The sequence below is a fragment of the Carya illinoinensis genome, chromosome 15 (assembly GCF_018687715.1).
Source record: "Carya illinoinensis cultivar Pawnee chromosome 15, C.illinoinensisPawnee_v1, whole genome shotgun sequence".
NCBI classification, from domain to species: domain Eukaryota; kingdom Viridiplantae; phylum Streptophyta; class Magnoliopsida; order Fagales; family Juglandaceae; genus Carya; species Carya illinoinensis.
In genome coordinates this window covers 44,417,685-44,437,074 of record NC_056766.1, presented here as the reverse complement: position 1 = coordinate 44,437,074, position 19,390 = coordinate 44,417,685, and the positions used below count along the sequence as shown (strand labels likewise).

Sequence of the window (19,390 nt, the reverse complement as noted above, 5' to 3'; positions counted from 1 at the left end):
TTGTTCCAGTTGTGGCAAATGGTTGAAGAAAAGAGCTATGAGCACAAGAGCAGCAGTTGTAGTTTTACTACGGTGCTTAAAGTCGTATCTTTTATCTCTGTATTCTGTATCTTTGGTTAGTAGAATTGCCTTTTGTATTTGAGGAACAAGTGAGGTAAAAAGAAAAACAAAATCCCAATTTTGACACCGAAAGAAACAAGAAAAAGGAATGACTTTAGTCACATCTTCTGAGTTTCTCCAATGAGATGAACCTCTTCTCTGAGTTAAGAGCAATACTGAGGTGGGGATTTTTCCACAATCGCCACCAGAACAAAAAGGGATTTTTCATCCATAATCAATTACTCGAGAGTAGAATCCCAAGAGCTGATTGGCCATGGCATGACATAAACCATGGAGGAACTTCATCTGGTTTACTGACTCTTATCGTTTCTTTGGCAAATAATGCATGAAAACTCTTTAAGAAGGTCCCTTATACTCGTGTAGGTTGGACAGTTAACTACAGTTCAGATTTCACTGTGATTTCTGCCAGAGTTTTGAAAGGCCGAAACGATGGTTTTGGAACCGTAACAAAAATTATGTGGCTGAATCTTTTATATCGGATTCAATTCCCATCGTCTCGGTGTGTTTCGGATCATTCCGGCATTGACCATTTCTTTCCGAAAATCTAACACGGGTTTTTTGTAATTATTTTGAATCCCAAGGCATATCTGTAATCTCGCCATCTTCTTATTACCCCCCACTGGCCGCTGATTTCTCTTCTGATTTCTCCCTCCCCCTTTCCTTTTCGAATGAGTTTCTCATAAACAAAAACAAAAACATGACGCCGCCACCTCCACAACGTCGCAGCTCCCTCGTGTTGCTCACCTGCTCCACGCCGTCGTGAATCGTGACTCGCAGCTCCCTCCGTCGTCTACGCGACGACGCCACTTCCACCGCCGCAGCTTGTGTCTTGGACTCTGCTGTTCCTCTGCCGTAGCCTGTAGATCCCCTTTAACGTCACTGCAGGTATTAGATAATTTAGATAATTAGCTGTAGATTCCCTTTTTGCTCTGTGTATTGAGAATTTGAGATTGATGTGCATGCTAGTATGGTTTTGTAATTGATCAAGAATCCACCTAGTATGCTAGTATGCTTGATAATTCCTGCAGTGATATTGTATATATACAGTAGATATATACATGCAGTGATATTTTGAGATTGATGTGCATGATAATTCCTGCAGTGAAATTCCATGAACCCCAATTGCAAATTTCGCTTAATATTTGTGTTCACGATAATTGGTTAGTCTTTTGAATTGCATGTGTAAAATTTCTTTGTTTCTGACAACAATAACCTTCCAAAAGTATGCAAGAAAATCATGAAATTGAACAGAGATGGATCATTGCATAAAACGGAACATTCACTAACCTATTAGTCTATTACTGAGTCTAGTAAGTGTTTCCCTGGCATCTTCTTGTGAAAAATGTAGAATCAACTTCATTATCGTCTTTGGTACTTTGGAATTCATGCTCTTAATTTTTTAATAAGTAAAAATATTCAGTTTCTTCAAGTTTTCAGCACTTGATGCAAATATGTTAACATCTCACAAAATCCATAACAGTTCCTTGAGAAAAAGTAATCACTTTCATGGACTATAGAAAACTATGTGGGTGTACTGTACCTGTAAGGGTAATGGGCAGATTTTCAAACCATTACCTCAGGCAGGTGGATTCTGAAACAATTTTAGGAAAGACAGACAGGTCAAAACTGAGCCCATGAGCCTATTGACTATTGAGAAGTATTATTAAGTTTATCAAGTTTGTATGCTTTGAAGACTTGTCTAGGTTTTATTTTGGAATATAGTTATTATATATATAATTTATTCATATAACGTCTATCTTGAAACAGTACATTGAAACGCACTGATACCAAAATATTATGTTTCAATGCCTTAGCCGGAACGGTTACTGGAACAGAATTCAAAACTTTGATTTCTTCCCCAAAAAAGAAAAGAAAATAAAATAAAACCACTCCTTCAACCTTGCCACAAAATTTTGACATATGAAGTGATTTAACTCTATATGTTAAGTAAATAAATAAGGTAATTATAAGATCTTAAGACCTTGAAAATTATTTTCAATTAAATAATCTAGATTATAATATTATTGCATATAATTTATAAAATACAAAAAAATTAAAGATTCTCTATAAAGAGGAATTTAAAATTTTTACCCTTAAGAGATTATTTTAATATATATATTTTTTTTTCAATAAGAAAGCCTTTAACATGTGTGGGTCTCTTGAGCGGCAATATGATGTGTATATATATATATATATTTCTTTTGATAGGTAAAAAGAGATATTATTAATCCGCGTAAATAGGCAAAGCCCGAGTATACAAGAAGTATAAAAAAAAGAGCCTAATTACAAAAACTACGCCCTCCGGAAAGTAGCGTAAAAGTCATTAAAACTTGTTCCATTCAATATAATAAAAGAGGCCCAAAGCAACAATGTATGAAGAAAAAAAGAAAGGAAAAGAAAAGAAGCCCTAAAACCATCTTGAGAGCATTCCTTATTGTCGAAACAGTGGCTATTTCTTACATTCCATGTGCACCACATTAAACATAGAGGCACCATCTTCCATGCAGCTGCGATCTAGCAATTTTCCCGAATTCCAAGACAGCAATATGATGTGTATATTATGTACCACACAACTCTACAAGCGAAGCAAGCTGCTTCTATTAAACAGCACAGTCAGAGTCTGGAACCGTACAAAGCAAAACCCAACCTTCGACTCAGATGAGTTAGTCGACCCGGGTTTATTCATATTCTGGGTATTTTCCGACATTATGCTTTTGCTCATTTTCGGTAAAAACAGTCTTGTGCTGTTGCTGGTTATGGTTCTTATTTAAATATAGAAGCAAAGTTCCTTCATTTATGTTTGTCCTAAGTTTTATGTTCCAAGGTTTCGATGCCATTAGACATTTAGATTACTTGATAGGGACACCTAAGCTTTGAAGTCCATGCGCTTTTCTTGATGTCTGCTTGTTTGAAGCAAATTATGTAGGCCTAGTGTATGCATGCCAACTATTCGTCAAATTGTAATGCACTTTTTCATCACTGGCTTGGTCTTGTTTCCCTTTTGACATGGCTATGGCTTGCTTGGGATAATTGTTTCAAGTCATGTTTTTAACTTGAAAGCATTAGTTCTTATATTTTTCGTATAATTGTTGATTTAGTTACTCAAATTCGTTCTGATATCACTTCAGATTAATATTGACATAAAAAATGTAAATGCAATTGGGAGTCTCTCATGTCTGTCTTGTTAAGGTATTTTGGCTGCTTTACCAGTACCCTCATTTGGATCCTAGACTGAGCCCTTAAATCATAAGCTCTGTTCATATTTTAAGAATCCCTCTCAATTAGAGAAAAAATGAGGTTCTTCAGTATTATAAGCTCTTGTATGCCTTCGTATTTTAACTGCACTGATTTTCAATTATTTCTTTTATCATTATCTAGAAATGATCTTACATTTGGCTTTAGTGGTTTATGCAATTTATTATATCCTTCATGACAGGACTTGTCTTGAGCAATGAGACTCAGTTTTGTTTGCTGCATCACTAGCAGATAGTAAACACTTGAAAGAGTCCTCCCTGTTATCGAAATCTTACCATCAAAAGCAGTCATTTCTGTTTCCGATTGACCTCAATGTCTCTCAGAAGACCACCACTACCTCGTCTTCTACTTAACAAGGTCTCTTGTATGAGGAATGCCCAGCAAATCTTGCGTCATGTCAATGTCTCCATTTATGATGGTGGGGCGCTCGTGCTAACAGGTGCCAATGGCTCAGGGAAGACTACTTTCCTCCGCATGCTAGCTGGATTTTCTCGGCCTTCTGCGGGTGAGATCCTGTGGAACGGTCATGACATTACAGGGTCCGGAGTATTTCACCAGTACAAGCTTCAGCTCAATTGGCTCTCCCTGAAAGATGCCATCAAAGAGAAGTTGACAGTCTTGGAAAATGTCCAGTGGTTCGAAGTTCTTGAGGGCAAACAGGGGAAGTCTTTGCCTGCGCTGGAGCTGATGGGTCTTGGACGGTTGGCGAAGGACAAGGCAAGAATGCTGTCAATGGGCCAGCGGAAAAGGCTGCAACTTGCAAGGTTGCTGGCAATGGATCGGCCAATTTGGTTGCTTGATGAACCTTCAGTTGCATTAGATGAGGAAGGGGTGAAGTTACTTGAGTATATCATTGCCGAGCACAGGAAGAAGGGTGGGATTGTGATTGTGGCAACACATCTCCCTATTCAAATTGAAGATGCCATGCTTCTGAGGCTGCCACCAAGGTTTCCAAGAAAGATGACATTCGTAGATATGCTTGATCGGACAGACCTCCTTTAGCATCCCACTACTAATATTATTGTTTTCACATAAACCCAGAGAAGACGACATGCAGTTGCCCATACCATATATATATAAAAATTAAAATGGCCTTTTCCTTTGTACCTTTGCAAAGCCTGAGCTGGGCCAAACTGGGTATTAGAAGCGGGGATCTGTACCAGCATTGAGTTGACTTCCTTTATTTTTAATTTTTTTCATATTACGAATAAAATGGCCTCAATAGGACTAAACTGTTTTCTTCACATTCATAGTGATATCATATGAATGCAATGTAGAACTACCCCTTCCAATTCTCACCGAAATCCAACTTGATATTGTTGTGCAATTTTAATTAGGAACTATTTAAAGAGTTTTGTTAAGTACAAGTAAAATCGCGTACTAATTTACGTATTAATATTAATTTCTTTATATTCAAAATTTAAATTAGCACTATTTTCAATAAAATTTACTTTTTGACTAATCATATTAAATTGATGTTGTTCAGTTGTGTTTATAACTAGATTTTTCTCTACTTAAAACTAAATTTTGCTACTTATCATTTTTATACAAAATATTTTTTTAATTTATTCTTTTTAAATTAATTAAAATTTTCTACTCATTAATATTTGATAAAAATAAAATAAAAAAGAGTGTTGTGTGCAAAATAATGAATAGAATTTTTCCTTAAAGATCCCATTTACTCAAAATCCATCAATCTTTACATTATTTATGTTTGTTGGAGCTTTAGCAATTTAGTAGTATACCCAAAATGCCCTCCATCTTTTTTCCCCATTACACCAGCAGCAGCAAGTCGTAGATGACCAAAATGATCCTTTCACGCTATAAATATGAGTCGATGTCCCAAACGGCAAAGAGGGCTCCTTTCACACTCGTTTTGGAGAAGAGGCGCAGAGGGGGTTCGGTCTGGTGGATGCCCTCTCTCTGTCGCCGATGATTTCTTCGACCCTTTCACCGTCCACTTCTTACTCAGGAAAAAGAAACAAAAAAACAAAAAAGAAAGAAACAAAAACTCTCTCTCTCTCTCTCTCTCTCTCTGAAACAAGCTGGTTCTTTTCTTTTCTCACTATCCAAACGAGACCTTAATTCTTTCACTCATTCTCTCTCTCTCTCTCTCTCTCTCTCTCTCTCTCTGATGGGTGTGTGTATATATATATATATATATATATAAATATGATGTGATGAGGCTGTGACGATGGTTGGATTGTTGTATAAGAGTGTGAAATCTTCAGGTCTGAGGAAAAGGGTCCGATTTCCATGGCGGGGTGACTCGGATGGCCATTTTTGTGAAATGTATCACAGAGGCAACTGTTTGTTGCAGCCATGTTATTGTGTCCCTTCCTCTGCCTGATCCGGAGCCCATTCTGAGCCTCCTGATCCTTTCTGTCTGTCTCCCTTTTTCCCTTTTTTTAACTGTATAGTCGTAGATCTGGCTCTGCTATTTTGAACTTTTTTTTTCCATTTTTTCTTGTTTGGCTACTGAGAAAACTGGGAAAAATACGGACGGCACTCTCTTTTGTTTTGTATGTAGAGACTGAGCCTCCTTTTCCCTCTCTATCTCTCTTTTCCCCCTTTTTTACCGTATATTCTTAGATCTGGCTCTTATTTTAAACTTTTTCCTATTGATTCTTGTTTGGCTAGCGAGAAAACTGGGAAAAATCCCGGACAGCACTCTGTTTTGTTTTGTATGTAGAACTTTCTCACCGATTTTTGTCAACCAAAAACCTGAAGAAGCTTTTATTTTGATTTTTTGTTAAAAAAAGAAAAAAAAGATTAAAAATAAAAACTAAACAAAACTTGTTAGTGATTAAGATAGCCCCTTCCTACTCAATGCAATTCGAAATTTTCCTTTTATTTTTGCAAAAATCGAAGTACTTTATGCCGCACTTTTATTTTGCTCAGCTCCTTGAGTTTCTTTTGAAAACCCCCAAGTTAAAAAAATGGCAAGAATAATAAAAAAAATTCTAGAACTCATGTTCAAAAGAAAAAAAAAAAAAGATAAAAACATCACAAGTCATTTTAAAATTAATAATTACATCACAGAAAAAGAAAAAAGGGATATGTAGCCATGGAAATGGCTCCCACCCATATCCTAGAGGGAATGTTACTTAAAATGGATTTTATATGGTTAGTTTTGAAGCCACAGTCAAGAGGGTGTGCAGCATCTTGTTGGTCTGTATTGTCTTAAGAGATTTTAACACCCACTCTCATTTGATCCTCAATTCGGGAAAGTAGGAACATAGATAACAGTCGGAGCATTATTAAAGCTTTTATTATTATTTTAAAGATTTTTGAATCAATCATTGAGTATTTAATAATTGGTATTAGAGTAGTAATCACATCATAAGTTTAAGTTACGGAGGTTTGATCTATATGTTGGATTAAAATACTTGGGATGTTAAGTTATTAAATATTAATAGATAACTAAAGTTGCCAAAAAGAGAAAATGCTATCACTAGAACATCTATCTCAATTTCAATTAAGATATACAGTATTAAATATGAATATATTGATTTTTTATATTTTATATCAATTTCAAGACAAATAACCCAAAGCAACACTCTCAGGAGTTGGGAGGATGAACAAGGAAGAAGGGTAAACATGGAACAAAACGAAGATGGTGGGAAAAGGATGGTAGTATAAACAGAGATCCGCGGAACACGCTTAGGGTTCAATCTCATTAGTTTAAGAATGAGGCTCTGCTCTCGGAGAGGCTGCCTGGCGGGCGTTCGCCACTCTCTGAATGACTGCGGAGCCGATGATTTTCTTAATTGCCAAACCTGCCCTCCACTCTCTGTCTCTGTCTCTGTCTGTCTCTGCATTTGCAAGCGAAGTTATGAGGCGGTGATGATGTTTCCGCTTGTGAATCAGACACTGGGAATGGACTGACCCGTTTCTTGGGGGGGCGACTCCGAGTGTCCTGTGTCAAATGGCTATAATGGCCTTTTGCACAGGCAACTCTTTGTTGCAGCCATGGCCGGGGATGCCCTGCCCTTTCTCCTTTGTCTGAAGAAAGGCGAATCTGAACCTTTCTCTCTCTCTCTCTCTCTCTCTCTCTTTTCACCTAGTTATTTTTATAGATGGATTGAAAATTAAATCTTTTCTTTTCTGTTTAAAGACTTCCTTTTTTCTTTCTTCCGTAATCTGTACAAATTATTAGCGGTAACTGAATGGAGAGAGGCTTTCAGTTATCCAACTTCAATGATTTTCCATCAGAGCTGGCCATGGAGGCATGAATTAAAAATGGTATGATTAATTTTTAAAATCTAAAGCATGACAGAGAGCTTTATTAATCTTGACGACATGGTTATGTCGAATGCATTTCATTTTAGTTATCAAAGAAAATAAATTTAGTACAATGCTATTCGAGGAAGACGGTAGGTGGAGCCCTGAAGTGCACGACTTCAGAAATGGGTATTATTTCCAACTGTTTTTGCAACTGTTTCCCATTGTCCAGTCATAAAATCCATGTAAAGATTTGATTTTTGTAAGATTTAAGAGTCTCTGTATTTCTTCCATGAATTCAACTGTTTACAAAGGCTCCGTTATATGGGAGAATTACAGGACAGTTTGGACATTCACTCAAGCACATGGTGTGCGTGCTGCCTAAAGCTATTTACTGGAATATTGTTTTAACCGTAAGGTGCCATTTTACAAAGGACTACCAGAAACCAAAACAAGAGAATTTCAGCAAGAGTTTTCTAGAAGTTTCTGGAGGAGCTTTCATGCTGAGATGGCTGGACTGCTGCGTGTGCTGCTGAGGTGATTGCTGTGAGACTTTGCTTTGATGAGGTGGAGTCGGATCTTAGTTGGGCTGAGCTGTTAATAATTTTTACCTCATCTTGTGACTTGTTGTCTTCAACAGGCATTTTCCTTTATGTCATATGGAATCGTTTTCCCTATGGGCTGTGAGACATGCGAGATGTAATAATGTACTTTGAATTGGAATGGGATGTGTTCATCTCCAAAATACTTTCTTTCCAGTAAATATCTAGTTTTGAAGATATCAATGACATTCAAATCCACTGGGGCCGTGAAATAAGAAAATGTGGGGGCGGAGTAATCGATACAGCCTCAGATGTGACGATCACAGTGAAGGGAGGAAAAGAAAAAAGTTTTTGACTATGTTGGGGATGAATCACCATGTTTACAGTGTTTGAAACTCAGGAGAAGAAATTACAGTCTACAGCAAATCATAATCGATACAAAATATGCCACTCGAATCAATCTTCTTTATGATATGCAAGCTATTTGTCAATGTCTACTACACAATGCCGTCTCACGAGTTAAAAAGGAAAAATAATTAAGAGAAAGTGAAAGTCAAGAGGCAGCAGGGACAAACAATGCCAGATTATACTTTATCCATCGTCTCAGTATCCCATAGAGAATAACAAAGCGAGGACCACGATTGAGACCACAGAGAGACACACGCTAGCAACATTTGCTGGCGCACTTGAAGGTGCTACAGTAGGTGTTGCGGGAGCAGGAATAGCAGCAGCAGTGTCTTTGGCCACAGGAGGAAGAGGTGGGTCCACAACGTCTGAAGCCTCGAGGGGTGGAAGAGGGGCTGCTGCTGGTGGCTGTACTTCAGGAGGAACCAAGGAAAGTAGAGAACCTGCTTGAGCTGGTAAGATGTTGTATTGGGGTTTATCTGTATTGGTACATGGGCTCCCTGTAGTACCAGAAAATAGCAATACGTGAAGCATTTTATTGCATACACCATCTTTTGAACTGAACTGAAAAAAATCTGTAAAAGATGTGTCTGGGGAAAAGTATATGATGTACTAAGTATTATAACATGAACAAATTGCCCATATTAAGTATATCTGAAATGAATTTCAATGGCTAACAGTAGTAATTCAAGGTTAGAATGTAACACTTACTGATATACTTGCTTGCAGTTCCTGGATATTCAGTTATGATCCCGTCAACTCCAACTCCATCAACAAAAGTAGCAATCTCCATAATAGGGTCTGAGAAATAGTCAAATGCCAGTGTGATGTACTCGTTCCTAAGGACATAGACATACACCGAGATATTGGCTTTCTGAAATTCTGCAACAACATTTGTCATTGCCGTGGTGAAGAAATCATTCATCAGAATGATGGATGACCTTGCGATGGCAACTGCATCAGCAAACTTCTTGATTTCCTCCATTGGCTGTTTTGGTGCATCACCTATCTTCTCTTCAATCAACAGTACTCTTTTGTAGGTTGGGACATTCATAAACTTGGACAACACTGAAGTGTCATCGGATTGTATCAAGACTTGCTGAGTGGATTGCTTGTCGAAGGTGGCATTGCTCAAGGCAGTGTTAACAGCACCGACTATGTCAAGCCCCTTCTTTGATGCTAGGTAGGCAGCATTCTGAGAAGGAAATATGTTTGTCAATGCATGAACTTTGGAGTTTAAACATGAAGGAGAAGAGTTTCTTTGCAACGTCTAGATTTGGATTGGACTGAATTGAAATTATGAACAATGATGCTTTATAAAGACAAATATCGCTAGAGCAGAGCCGAAAGGTACCTGAATATTGATCAAAACTCCAGAAACTGCCTTTGCTTTAGTTAACTCCAGAAATTCGGGAAGGGTAGTAAACTTACCAGCATTCTTGTATGCTGGGTTTCTCTGGAAGTCCTGGTACACACTTGCAATTTGTGCTGCAATGTGAAAGTTTTAGGTATAAGTAGGATTTAAAGCTTATGAAACCTGCATTTTGTCATTTTGTGAAGTGCATGGAAAAAAGTTTTGAAGAGGTTGTTTACGTTTCAAGGTTTGAATCTCGCTCCATGTAAGGTCGAATGAAAAGACTCCAGCCTTGGATTGAATTTCTGGTACAGTGACAGACCTAGAAATGAAACCAGTCATTGCAGTTGTATCTCCAATGAGGTCAGCTGTATCCGAGCAGAAGGCCACTCCATCTTTTGACATCTGAACTGAGCAGTCTATTATGTCTGCACCATCATCTACTGCTTGCTGATAAGCAAGGTCGGTGCAGCCAGGATAAATCCCACTTGCTCCATTTTTGGTGATAATTAACGCTTTTCCTGAAAACGCACAAAATTGTTGTTCACAACTAAAGCTTTTCCGTCATTTCTTGAACAAATCTTAGAACGTTTAAAGTTCTCATATCAGCACTCTTGGAAAGATCTAATATACATACCTTTGACGGGCTTGCTGACGTTCTTGTTATTTGCAAAGCATCCTGCACCAAGAAAGAGCAACGCAGGGTCAGACCATAACTCAGAGATTCATTTAAGTGCCAAATTATGTACTTGCTCTTTAGATTCCCATCAGTATATTTTCATTTTTAATTGGTGTTGCACGACACATTACATGAAATCTCAAGGGAAATATCGGGAAGGCATGACAGTCGGGTAATCTCACCAATGGCTTCTGATGCTGTAGGAGAGAAATCTGTAAGCACCCCATCGACAGAGAACTCGGAATTATCAACAAACTGAAGGTATTCGTTTGTAGGGTCATAGCTATAATTATAGCTTCCAAGAAGATCATTTGCAAAACCAGAAGCATATACTTCTAGTCCTTGTTTGTGAGCATCAGATACTAGGCTAGTAGGAGTTTCCCCCAAATACTTGTTTGCTTGTACCGGCCATATGTATTCTTTGGGGACAAGGATCCCAGATGCAAATGACTTGATTGATGCAAGATCCTGCAGTAGGGAACCGTACTTTTTATTGGTTGTGGGTTCAATCTCATCTGCAGTGAGGACCTGGAAGATGAGCTTTGTCTTGGCTTTGTTCACTTTCCCATTCATGCTCTTCAAGAAACCAATCTCCGGAGATGAAACGTAATTGATGCCCATAAGTCTCAATGCCTTCTCAACGAATGATGCCGGGCTGTGTTTGTGTTGGTTGTAGAATGAATCATACTGCATACCAAATACCAAAGCGATCTTACTTTTTGAGGCAAACGACTCTGCTTAATCGATTATCAATAATTAGCTGAGTGAGAGAGAGAGAGAGAGAGAGAGAGAGAGAGAGAGAGAGAGAGAGAGAGAGAGAGAGAGACCTGAACATTCAACCAAAATTGGGCTGGTTTAATTCCTGTTACATCTTCAATAGTGGATATAGGTGATTGCAAATCGAACAAACTTGGTCGAGAGAGTATTCCCTGGGTCACTGTTATGAAGATCATAACAAAGCAATTAGTGATTAAGTTGTTTCCTGAACAAGTTTTTTAAACATCTGCTGCATACATGCTATCACAGCAAATTGATTCATCATGTAATATATGGCTGTGCTTCTGCATTTATAAGATGAATAATGTGCACAACAGCCATGCTTGCTTTCCAATTGAAAATATGATATATTCCTACCATTTATGTTATTGTTTGAAAAACTTAATTAAGAAAGCCATGCAAAACAATTGTTTGAAAAAACTTATACTCTAATTCGAGATTGGATTTTCTAAATAAGTTGGTACTTGAAAAGAAAAGATGTGTACCAGACGTCTAAATCCGTTCATTAATGTAACACAGCATGATATAGAAGAAAGACAAGGTCTTTGAGACTTACATGATACATTGTTGAATAGCTGATCGATTGTGTAATCCAGAGCAAACCACCCATGAACTTCCTTTCCATTTACATCGTAGGTCTTTTGCCCCTTTGGATATACAAGTGCTATATTAGTTGAATTATCAAGCCTAATATCAGAGAGGCATATACCAATGCCATCTTTTGTTAGTTGCAGATTGCAGAACAAAGCTGTATCTCGCAGACTCAAAGACACTGCCATTTGATTTGCAAATGAGCTCGACTCAGGAAACAGCCCCGAGAACCCGCCTCGGGCTATTACAAGTGGCTGTTTACCTGCAATCAAGTGTAGCATCACATAATCTCTCTTTCAATGTACTGAAATAAAAGATTAAGTCCATTGCCAGTGATGGATTTGAGCTTCTAAAATAAATTTCTGCAGTTGGAAAAGTACTTCCTTTGAAAGAAATCCGGATCTTGGAACTTACTACTTTGATCTCATTCATACAAAATTGTCCAACCTTTCTTCTTTCTTAGAATTAGAATGTACCTTTCTTTTCAACATAGCTCCAAAAACAGATAAAAGTTAATTAGCAAAAATAGAATTATTACCATTTAATGTCAGCCATTTCTGTGATGGTGGAGCCACTACAGATTTCTTCCCTAAAGTTGAATGGATCAACAAAGAAATGAAAAGCAAGCACCTGATCATCTTCTTCTGATGCTGTCATGAATCCAAGAGTTACAGTTGGTCATCTTAAGGAGTAACATTAGGGAGAAAACAAAAATAGAACATGTTAAGTACTAAAACTTAAAAATAAATGTTTTGGGAGATTCTTTGCCTACTTTTCTTTCACAACATGGGTGAATAAATTTGTCAGTTAAAACTAAATGACATGAAATTACTATGTCATTACATTTAACACCCGTTATATATTTATTAGTTACCCAAAAAAAAAAAAAAATCCCTGCAAGATAAATGCAGTCAGTTTTATGTATGGATCGTAATTCCAGCTTCAAAATCTAAAAATTCTAACTAAAACAACAAAATTTTCAATTATTCTATTGCATTATCTTATCTCAAAATTTCAAGAAAACAATGACATCAAAATTCTACCATTTCTCCCATATAGGAATAAACTCAAAATATTCAAACCATTCCTATATACCTCCTTGAAACTTGTGGAATGAAAAGAAAAAAAAAAAACTCCTAGGGAATGTGATGGAAAATATTCAAACCATTCCCATATATCATCCACAATGATATTAAAAAAATTACCATATAACTTACCTGCATCTTGCAGGTTATGTGGGGGACACAAAACATTCCCTGTCAAGTTTCAAGTGAAAACTCTCAAGGGAATGTGATGGAAAGGAGACGAGGACTGATGGAGGTAATGAATAAGATTGGATTAACCCCAAAATATCTCTCTTATTTTTTTCTTTTTATTTTTCCGATGACTGCCGTACAAATTTCCAGCATAAATAACTGACCAGTATTCTATCACAAAGGAAAAACTGTTTTAGCTTTGGAGTTTGAAGTCCTTACTAAATTTGCTATTCTTGTTCCTCCTTTTTAGATAGAGGCTAGGTTGTTTTGCAAGAACCAAACCAAACCATTCACATAGATGCTGTGCTGTTTCGAAAAATGAGGAAATATGGTTGGAAGAGATTTCGAATGTTAAAAAAAATCATGCCAAATTAAGGCATGAAACATAATCCTCCTCATTTTACTTAAAATGATGTATTTGTTCAACACAAAATTTAAGTTATTTTGAGAAAGATTGCTAGGCTTGCAGCCGGTGAAACTCGTTGAACCAAGAAACAAAATCTCATTCAATGAGAGGAGCAAAAACATATGACAAGGAAGACCTTTTCCTTTCCATTAATAACTCTGTTTTTGACCACTAAATAGCTAAATTAAGAATCTACACTAGTAATGACATAAAGAAGCGAGCATAGAGATTTAAAGAATGAGTAAAGGCAATATCTTTTGAAAAATGTTTAGGATTAAAAAAAAACAAAAATCATCCTAAAAATTTGACAAGAGAAAAGGTAAAACAAAGAGTAAAATCAATCATATATAGCACAAGATATACGTAGTTAGATAATATGTCTATGTTTATAAAACTGCAAAAGGTTTTATTCAAATGATAATCAAAGATACAATGTGATGGTTGTACATGAGTTTAATATAATATATAGTAAATCCTGATTAGTGGGTCAAGTTGGATTATGAGCCAAAATGAGTCAAAAATCTTTCTCAAAGACTTTGCCCCTAGATCTTACGAGGCTTGCTCATGATTGCTTTGACTCTCCATGGCCCCAGTCTCTTCGAAAATCTATAAAAAATTATAACAAATCTTGGTTAGGTCTGGAAATAAACTCCTAGTCCCAAATAATCAATGATCAGGCGGTTGGACGCTACTTTGAAAGACCGTGGTTGTATATGAGGTGAGATGGAGAAAGAAAACGCTTGACGTTATTTAGATGATATATAAATTTCTAAATATTTTTTAATTCAAAATTTTAAAATTTTTCGTATAATCATCATTCAAATATAAAATCAATACAACTTTTATAAATTTTAAAATAAAAATTATATTCAAATATTATTTTTTAATTTTATAACATTTTATTCAAAATTTTCTCTATCATTTTTTAAAATATAATAAAACATCTAATATCATACCATTTTACCGCTATTAACAGAACTATGAGATATTCCAAATGTCAAAAACGAGCCTAACCAAAGACCTGGATTATCTCAGTTACGAAGAAAATAAGGATTCCTAGAATCCTTTGCTGAGACATCGAAATTGTTCTTGATGAAAAGCCATAGGAAACGCGAACCATAGAGTTCAAGAAAGCTCTATACCATGTGAAAACTTGAGCTTTGTGTTCTGAAATAGCTAGTTTGCACAAACTGGACAGAGGTCAGCTAATCTACAACAAACCATATGAAAAATATATTTCTAACATTCTAAATACAAAACTTCCTTGAGATTATCATGGTCACCCTCCAAGTCTGCGATCTCCATCTCCAAGGTTGAAGAAGAACGAGTTTTCTTTTGTGGGTAGAAACTTTTTTCCAAGCTGCCATCATCATTATCATCATTGTCAAGCAATCTCTTAGAAAGTTGGATATCCAAGTGCAGATCAGCATCATCATGGAGCACGCCTGGATTGGCTCTCTCTTCATGCTTGAATGGCACCATATGGGCTCCACAACTTTTAAAGATCATTGACCATGAAGAAATCTGAAACTCAAATTTCAGACTGTTCCCCTTCAGGATATTGGGTTCTACAATCAAGTAAAGTAGCCATACGTGATGTAATCCCATCAAATGAGATATTCTTTCTTCACGCCAGGGAGCCTGTGACTGTACCCTTGGAACAATACCACCATTGATCATAATGCGAAATGAAAGATTTGGTTCAAGAGGGACCGGAGTCGGGGGTACAAAAACAGCACATAAAAGGACTCCTTTGATATCATTCCAATTGAAAGGCCCATTGATTTCCATCTCACATGAATTATCTTTTGATATCTCCTTCCTATGGCTGAACCAATCTGGAATTTGATCTCCTTGAAATATAATACTGAATGTATTGCTCTGATCAAGATGTCTCTGTCAAACGAATCATGTCATAAGTTTTAGTAAAAAAATCTATAAAGCAAGAGAGAGAGAGAGAGAGAGACCTCAGACACTGAAGGATTCCCAATATTCATGAGCATTTTGGAGCATCCAGACAAACGAATCCAATATAGCACTTGTAACTCACATGCAACAAATCGGAATTTCTCTAATAATTGTGGACAACTTTCCAATGATATGCATCCTCCAGCATAAATCGCTTCTATAGTTGGTGGAAGTCCTAAAATTCTTTGCAGTTGCTTGCAATCATCCAACCAAAGCCTCCTCAATCCAACAAATCGTTTAAAGCTTGCTGGAATGATAACTATATCACTCCCTGATAGATTTAACGTATGCAATGAGGATGAGCAATTAAATCTTGTAAATAAACTTGAGTCTGATAGGCATCCAAGTTCCAAAATTCTTAGTGATGGAAACACCATTGAAGAACAATCATCATTAGATATGCTTGAATTTGTGGAAATTTCATATTCCGTTGCAGACGCGATAGATGCCACCTCCTGTCCGATCCTTACAAGTTGTGAACAACCACTGAGCCAAAGATACTGCAGATGTTGCAACTGATAAATGCTAGCTGGGAGATATACAAGGTTTTTGCAGCCACTTAGATATAAAGAACTTAGTCGAGTGATATTCTTGATGGATGAAGGCAGTTCTTTTATACCAGTGTGCTCTAATCCAATGTCTGTTAAACATTCCATCTTGCACTCTATTTCAGGAAAGTTCTCAAGTCTTGAGCAACCTTTAAGTTCAAGCAATTTTAGAGATCTCAACTTGAGCCTCGTTGGAAAGCACCTAAGGCTGGAGCATTCCAAAAGATTTATATTCTCAAGCTTATCAAGAAACCCCACATAATCATCAACCTCAACTAAATTTGTACAATGACGAAGAGTCAATTCTTTTAAATTTGGACTTCTTGAAAGATCAGGGATTTTTGTCAGGAATGTACAATAAGAGAAATCCATGGTTGTTAAGTTTTGATGACTCTGTTAAAAGAAATGTTGAGAGATACATTAGTTGTAGGAAGATCAAAACATAATGCAAAGGAAATATAGATATATATATATATATATGAATAGTAACTGTACCTTGAATCCCTCCCCAAGTTCCTTGATGGGGCTATTATGAATTCTTAAAATAGTGAGTTTCTCTCCATGAAAATTGGGCGGCAAAGATTGTAAAGGATATCCGGGCCAATCAAGCACTCTCAACTCATTAGGGAGATAATTAGGTCCTCCAGAGAAGCATCCATTTTGATTTATAAACAATTTGAGCCTTTTCATCTTCGTGAAGACCTCAGAACTCAAGCGAATCGGGTCTTGTTTAGGCAAATCTACCAATATGGCTTCAATTTTGTTTGTTGCCTGGCAAGAAAATGTATCAAGTGTGCTAGAAGGAAAATAGAAAATAGGAAAAAAAAAAAATCTGCACAATTTAGCAATTGGTAGAATTGTTATTTAGATAATATTCACATCCATGCGTTTTTATGTTATCATTTCTGTTTTATGATTTCAGATCTATATTTTTGTTTCTTCTAATCTATGGGAATGCCTAAAAAGCAAGTAACCATAATCAAATAACAAAGTAGATCTTTTTTCCAAATTTACTTGTAATCTTCTCACTATTAATGAACACAGAAGGCAAGGTAATAAAAATATACCAATCTTGGAAATAGGAAAAGGATATTTGTGGATATATATATATATATGATGATGTATTTATTCTTTGTATTTAGAAATAATATTATAATGAAAAAACAAGATTATATGCACTTACCGTATATTCCTCTAATACGTAACGAACATCTTCATGAAACCACAATCTACTACGTTTACCAGGTTCTTCTGGTGATTCTTGTCGAACAATTTCTCTGCCCATATCTTGTAACAAGTCATGCATCTCCAAGATTTCATGCCAATCAATAGTTATAAGACACTTGTCTATGAGGATTTTGATACCAATATCTGAAAAGTAGCCACGACTATCCAGTATTTTAAAAACATCATCCATGTGCTTACCTTTGAAGAAGCAAGCAATGTCAAGGAAAATAGCCTTCTCATTATCATCCAACCCATCATAACTTATTCTAAGTTTTTCTTGAACTCTTTTGCTAGGAAATCTTTTGTACTTGTCTAATGCACTTTTCCATTGATTTATACTTTTATCTTTTAGATCCGAACCTAGCACTGTTAAAACTAATGGAATGCCCCCAGCATATTGTATTACATGTTCTGTGAGTTCGGCATAATCATCAATTGGCCTGTTTCTTTTGAAGGCATGCCAACTAAAGAGTTGAAGAGCTCTATCGTGGTCCAATATCTTCAGCTTATATGTTGAAGCAACCCCATGATTACTTAATAAACTTTGATCCCTTGTTGTTATGATGATTCTACTTCCTGAACCAAACCAATCATGCCGTCCAGCTAATTTTTCTAATTGCTCCAATTGATCCACATCATCAAGAACTAAAAGAACTTTTTTGTAGTGAAGCATCTTCTTTATCACGCTGATTCCTTGATCATCGCTGTCAACCGTCAAACTTGGATCTCCTAAGATCTTAGAAAGAAGTGTCTCTTGCAGTTGAACTAGACCACATTCTCGAGTTGAAGTTTCTCTAATGTTTGGAAGGAAACAACTACCCTCAAATTGATAAGCAATCAAGTTATAAATTGCTTTAGCTATAGCTGTCTTACCAATTCCACCACTTCCTAATATTCCTATCATGCCTATGTCATTCATTCCAACATTTAGAAGCAAATCAATCTCTTGTATGCAAGACTCTATTCCAACTTGATATTTGGCAACGTGTAACTGCGAAAGATTTATTACTCTTGACTTCACCCATTGAATTATTTCATTGATAAACTTAGATTCGTCCCTAACAATACAAAAGAGAAGAGAAATCTTTTATGAGGTCAACATTTTACAGTACTGAAAGATAGTAACATGAACTAGACATAAATGAAGATTCACTAGGTGTATATGAATGTATTTAGAAGAAAAATCTTGAATTAAAGGGAAAAGAGTGGTTAGAAATACGTTTCTTTCTTTAAATGGTAACCTGACAGATTGGCCACTTGTTTTAGGCCTGACTTCCATTTCTTCACCTTCTCCATCTCATCTTTGAACCTACTTTCATGTTTAATGAATGCTTTTCTAACACTTCCTTTTTGATTTCGTACCTGTGATGGATCTACATGGTAAAATATAGGGAGAACCATTTGCTTCTTTGTTTCTTTACACTGAAGGATCTTTATCAATTCGTTCAAACACCATGTTGATGACGCATAATTTTTAGAAAGTATAATGATTGAAATCCTTGAGTCTTCAATAGCTTTGCAAAGCGCCGATGAAATTTCTTCTCCTCTTCAAAGCTCATTGTCTTCAAAGGTATCGATTCCTCTCAAACGTAAAGCATTGAGTAGATGTGCAGTAAAGTTGTTACGAGTATCATTTCCTCTATAACTCAAGAATACATCGTAGACGAATTGAGGATTTGTTGAAGAAGAGGAAAAGGCTCGTTGGAGATCCATGGAATTAGAATTAAGTACCTGTGTATATTAAAGGCTGGTTACTGCTGATAAGAGAGAATTGAAAAACGTCCCTTCCTTGGAAGAACAATAATACAAGTTGGTCAATCACACACGTTGAAGCAAAGACCAGAAAGCAACTTCTTGAAAATTTCCTTTCATAAAATAAACTTCTTTGAATCAACCAGACAGTTAAGCCTCAAGAATTTATAGCCGTTCCTAACTTCCTGGGGTGGGCAACTGCCAACTAGGCATTGACCTCTAGCCGTTCTAGAGAGAATTCAAAGCGTATGTGTACTGGAACAGAACCCTTAACAGTTGACGAGCA

General features: G+C 36.5%; 3 protein-coding genes and 1 long non-coding RNA gene across 7 annotated transcripts; 2 read left to right on the top strand and 2 right to left on the bottom strand.

The window, feature by feature from the left end:
* The first annotated feature begins 43 nt into the window (after positions 1-43).
* LOC122296536 (ABC transporter I family member 1) lies at positions 44-4,625 on the top strand. The gene is made up of 2 exons (XM_043106311.1): positions 44-1,005; positions 3,557-4,625. The coding sequence occupies exon 2, from the start codon at positions 3,688-3,690 to the stop codon at positions 4,375-4,377; it is 690 nt and encodes a 229-aa protein (XP_042962245.1). The 5' UTR covers positions 44-1,005; positions 3,557-3,687; the 3' UTR covers positions 4,378-4,625.
* A 569-nt stretch (positions 4,626-5,194) lies between these two features.
* LOC122297347 lies at positions 5,195-10,138 on the top strand. Of its 3 annotated transcripts, none has more exons than XR_006238727.1 (3): positions 5,195-7,788; positions 7,939-9,001; positions 9,276-10,138. It is a non-coding gene; the product is annotated as an uncharacterized LOC122297347 (long non-coding RNA). The 3 variants fall into 3 exon arrangements; XR_006238726.1 differs by having other exon boundaries at positions 5,195-8,136; positions 8,240-9,001; XR_006238728.1 differs by having other exon boundaries at positions 5,196-7,620.
* On the bottom strand, positions 8,456-13,371 carry LOC122297346 (glycerophosphodiester phosphodiesterase GDPDL6). 2 transcript variants are annotated; one of them, XM_043107387.1, is made up of 10 exons: positions 13,153-13,371; positions 12,486-12,597; positions 11,913-12,209; positions 11,407-11,516; positions 10,762-11,266; positions 10,538-10,579; positions 10,140-10,421; positions 9,901-10,034; positions 9,258-9,741; positions 8,456-9,046 (listed from the first exon to the last, which is right to left on the bottom strand). In XM_043107387.1, exons 1-10 carry the CDS (start codon positions 13,198-13,200, stop codon positions 8,745-8,747), a joined length of 2,316 nt encoding a protein of 771 aa, XP_042963321.1. In that variant the 5' UTR covers positions 13,201-13,371; the 3' UTR covers positions 8,456-8,744. The 2 variants fall into 2 exon arrangements, with proteins under 2 accessions (XP_042963321.1, XP_042963322.1); XM_043107388.1 differs by having other exon boundaries at positions 13,165-13,370.
* Positions 13,372-14,692: 1,321 nt separating this feature from the next.
* On the bottom strand, positions 14,693-19,165 carry LOC122295880 (TMV resistance protein N-like). The gene is made up of 5 exons (XM_043105138.1): positions 18,572-19,165; positions 17,309-18,410; positions 16,621-16,896; positions 15,577-16,518; positions 14,693-15,505 (listed from the first exon to the last, which is right to left on the bottom strand). Exons 1-5 carry the CDS (start codon positions 18,751-18,753, stop codon positions 14,849-14,851), a joined length of 3,159 nt encoding a protein of 1,052 aa, XP_042961072.1. The 5' UTR covers positions 18,754-19,165; the 3' UTR covers positions 14,693-14,848.
* Between the last annotated feature and the right edge of the window lie 225 nt (positions 19,166-19,390).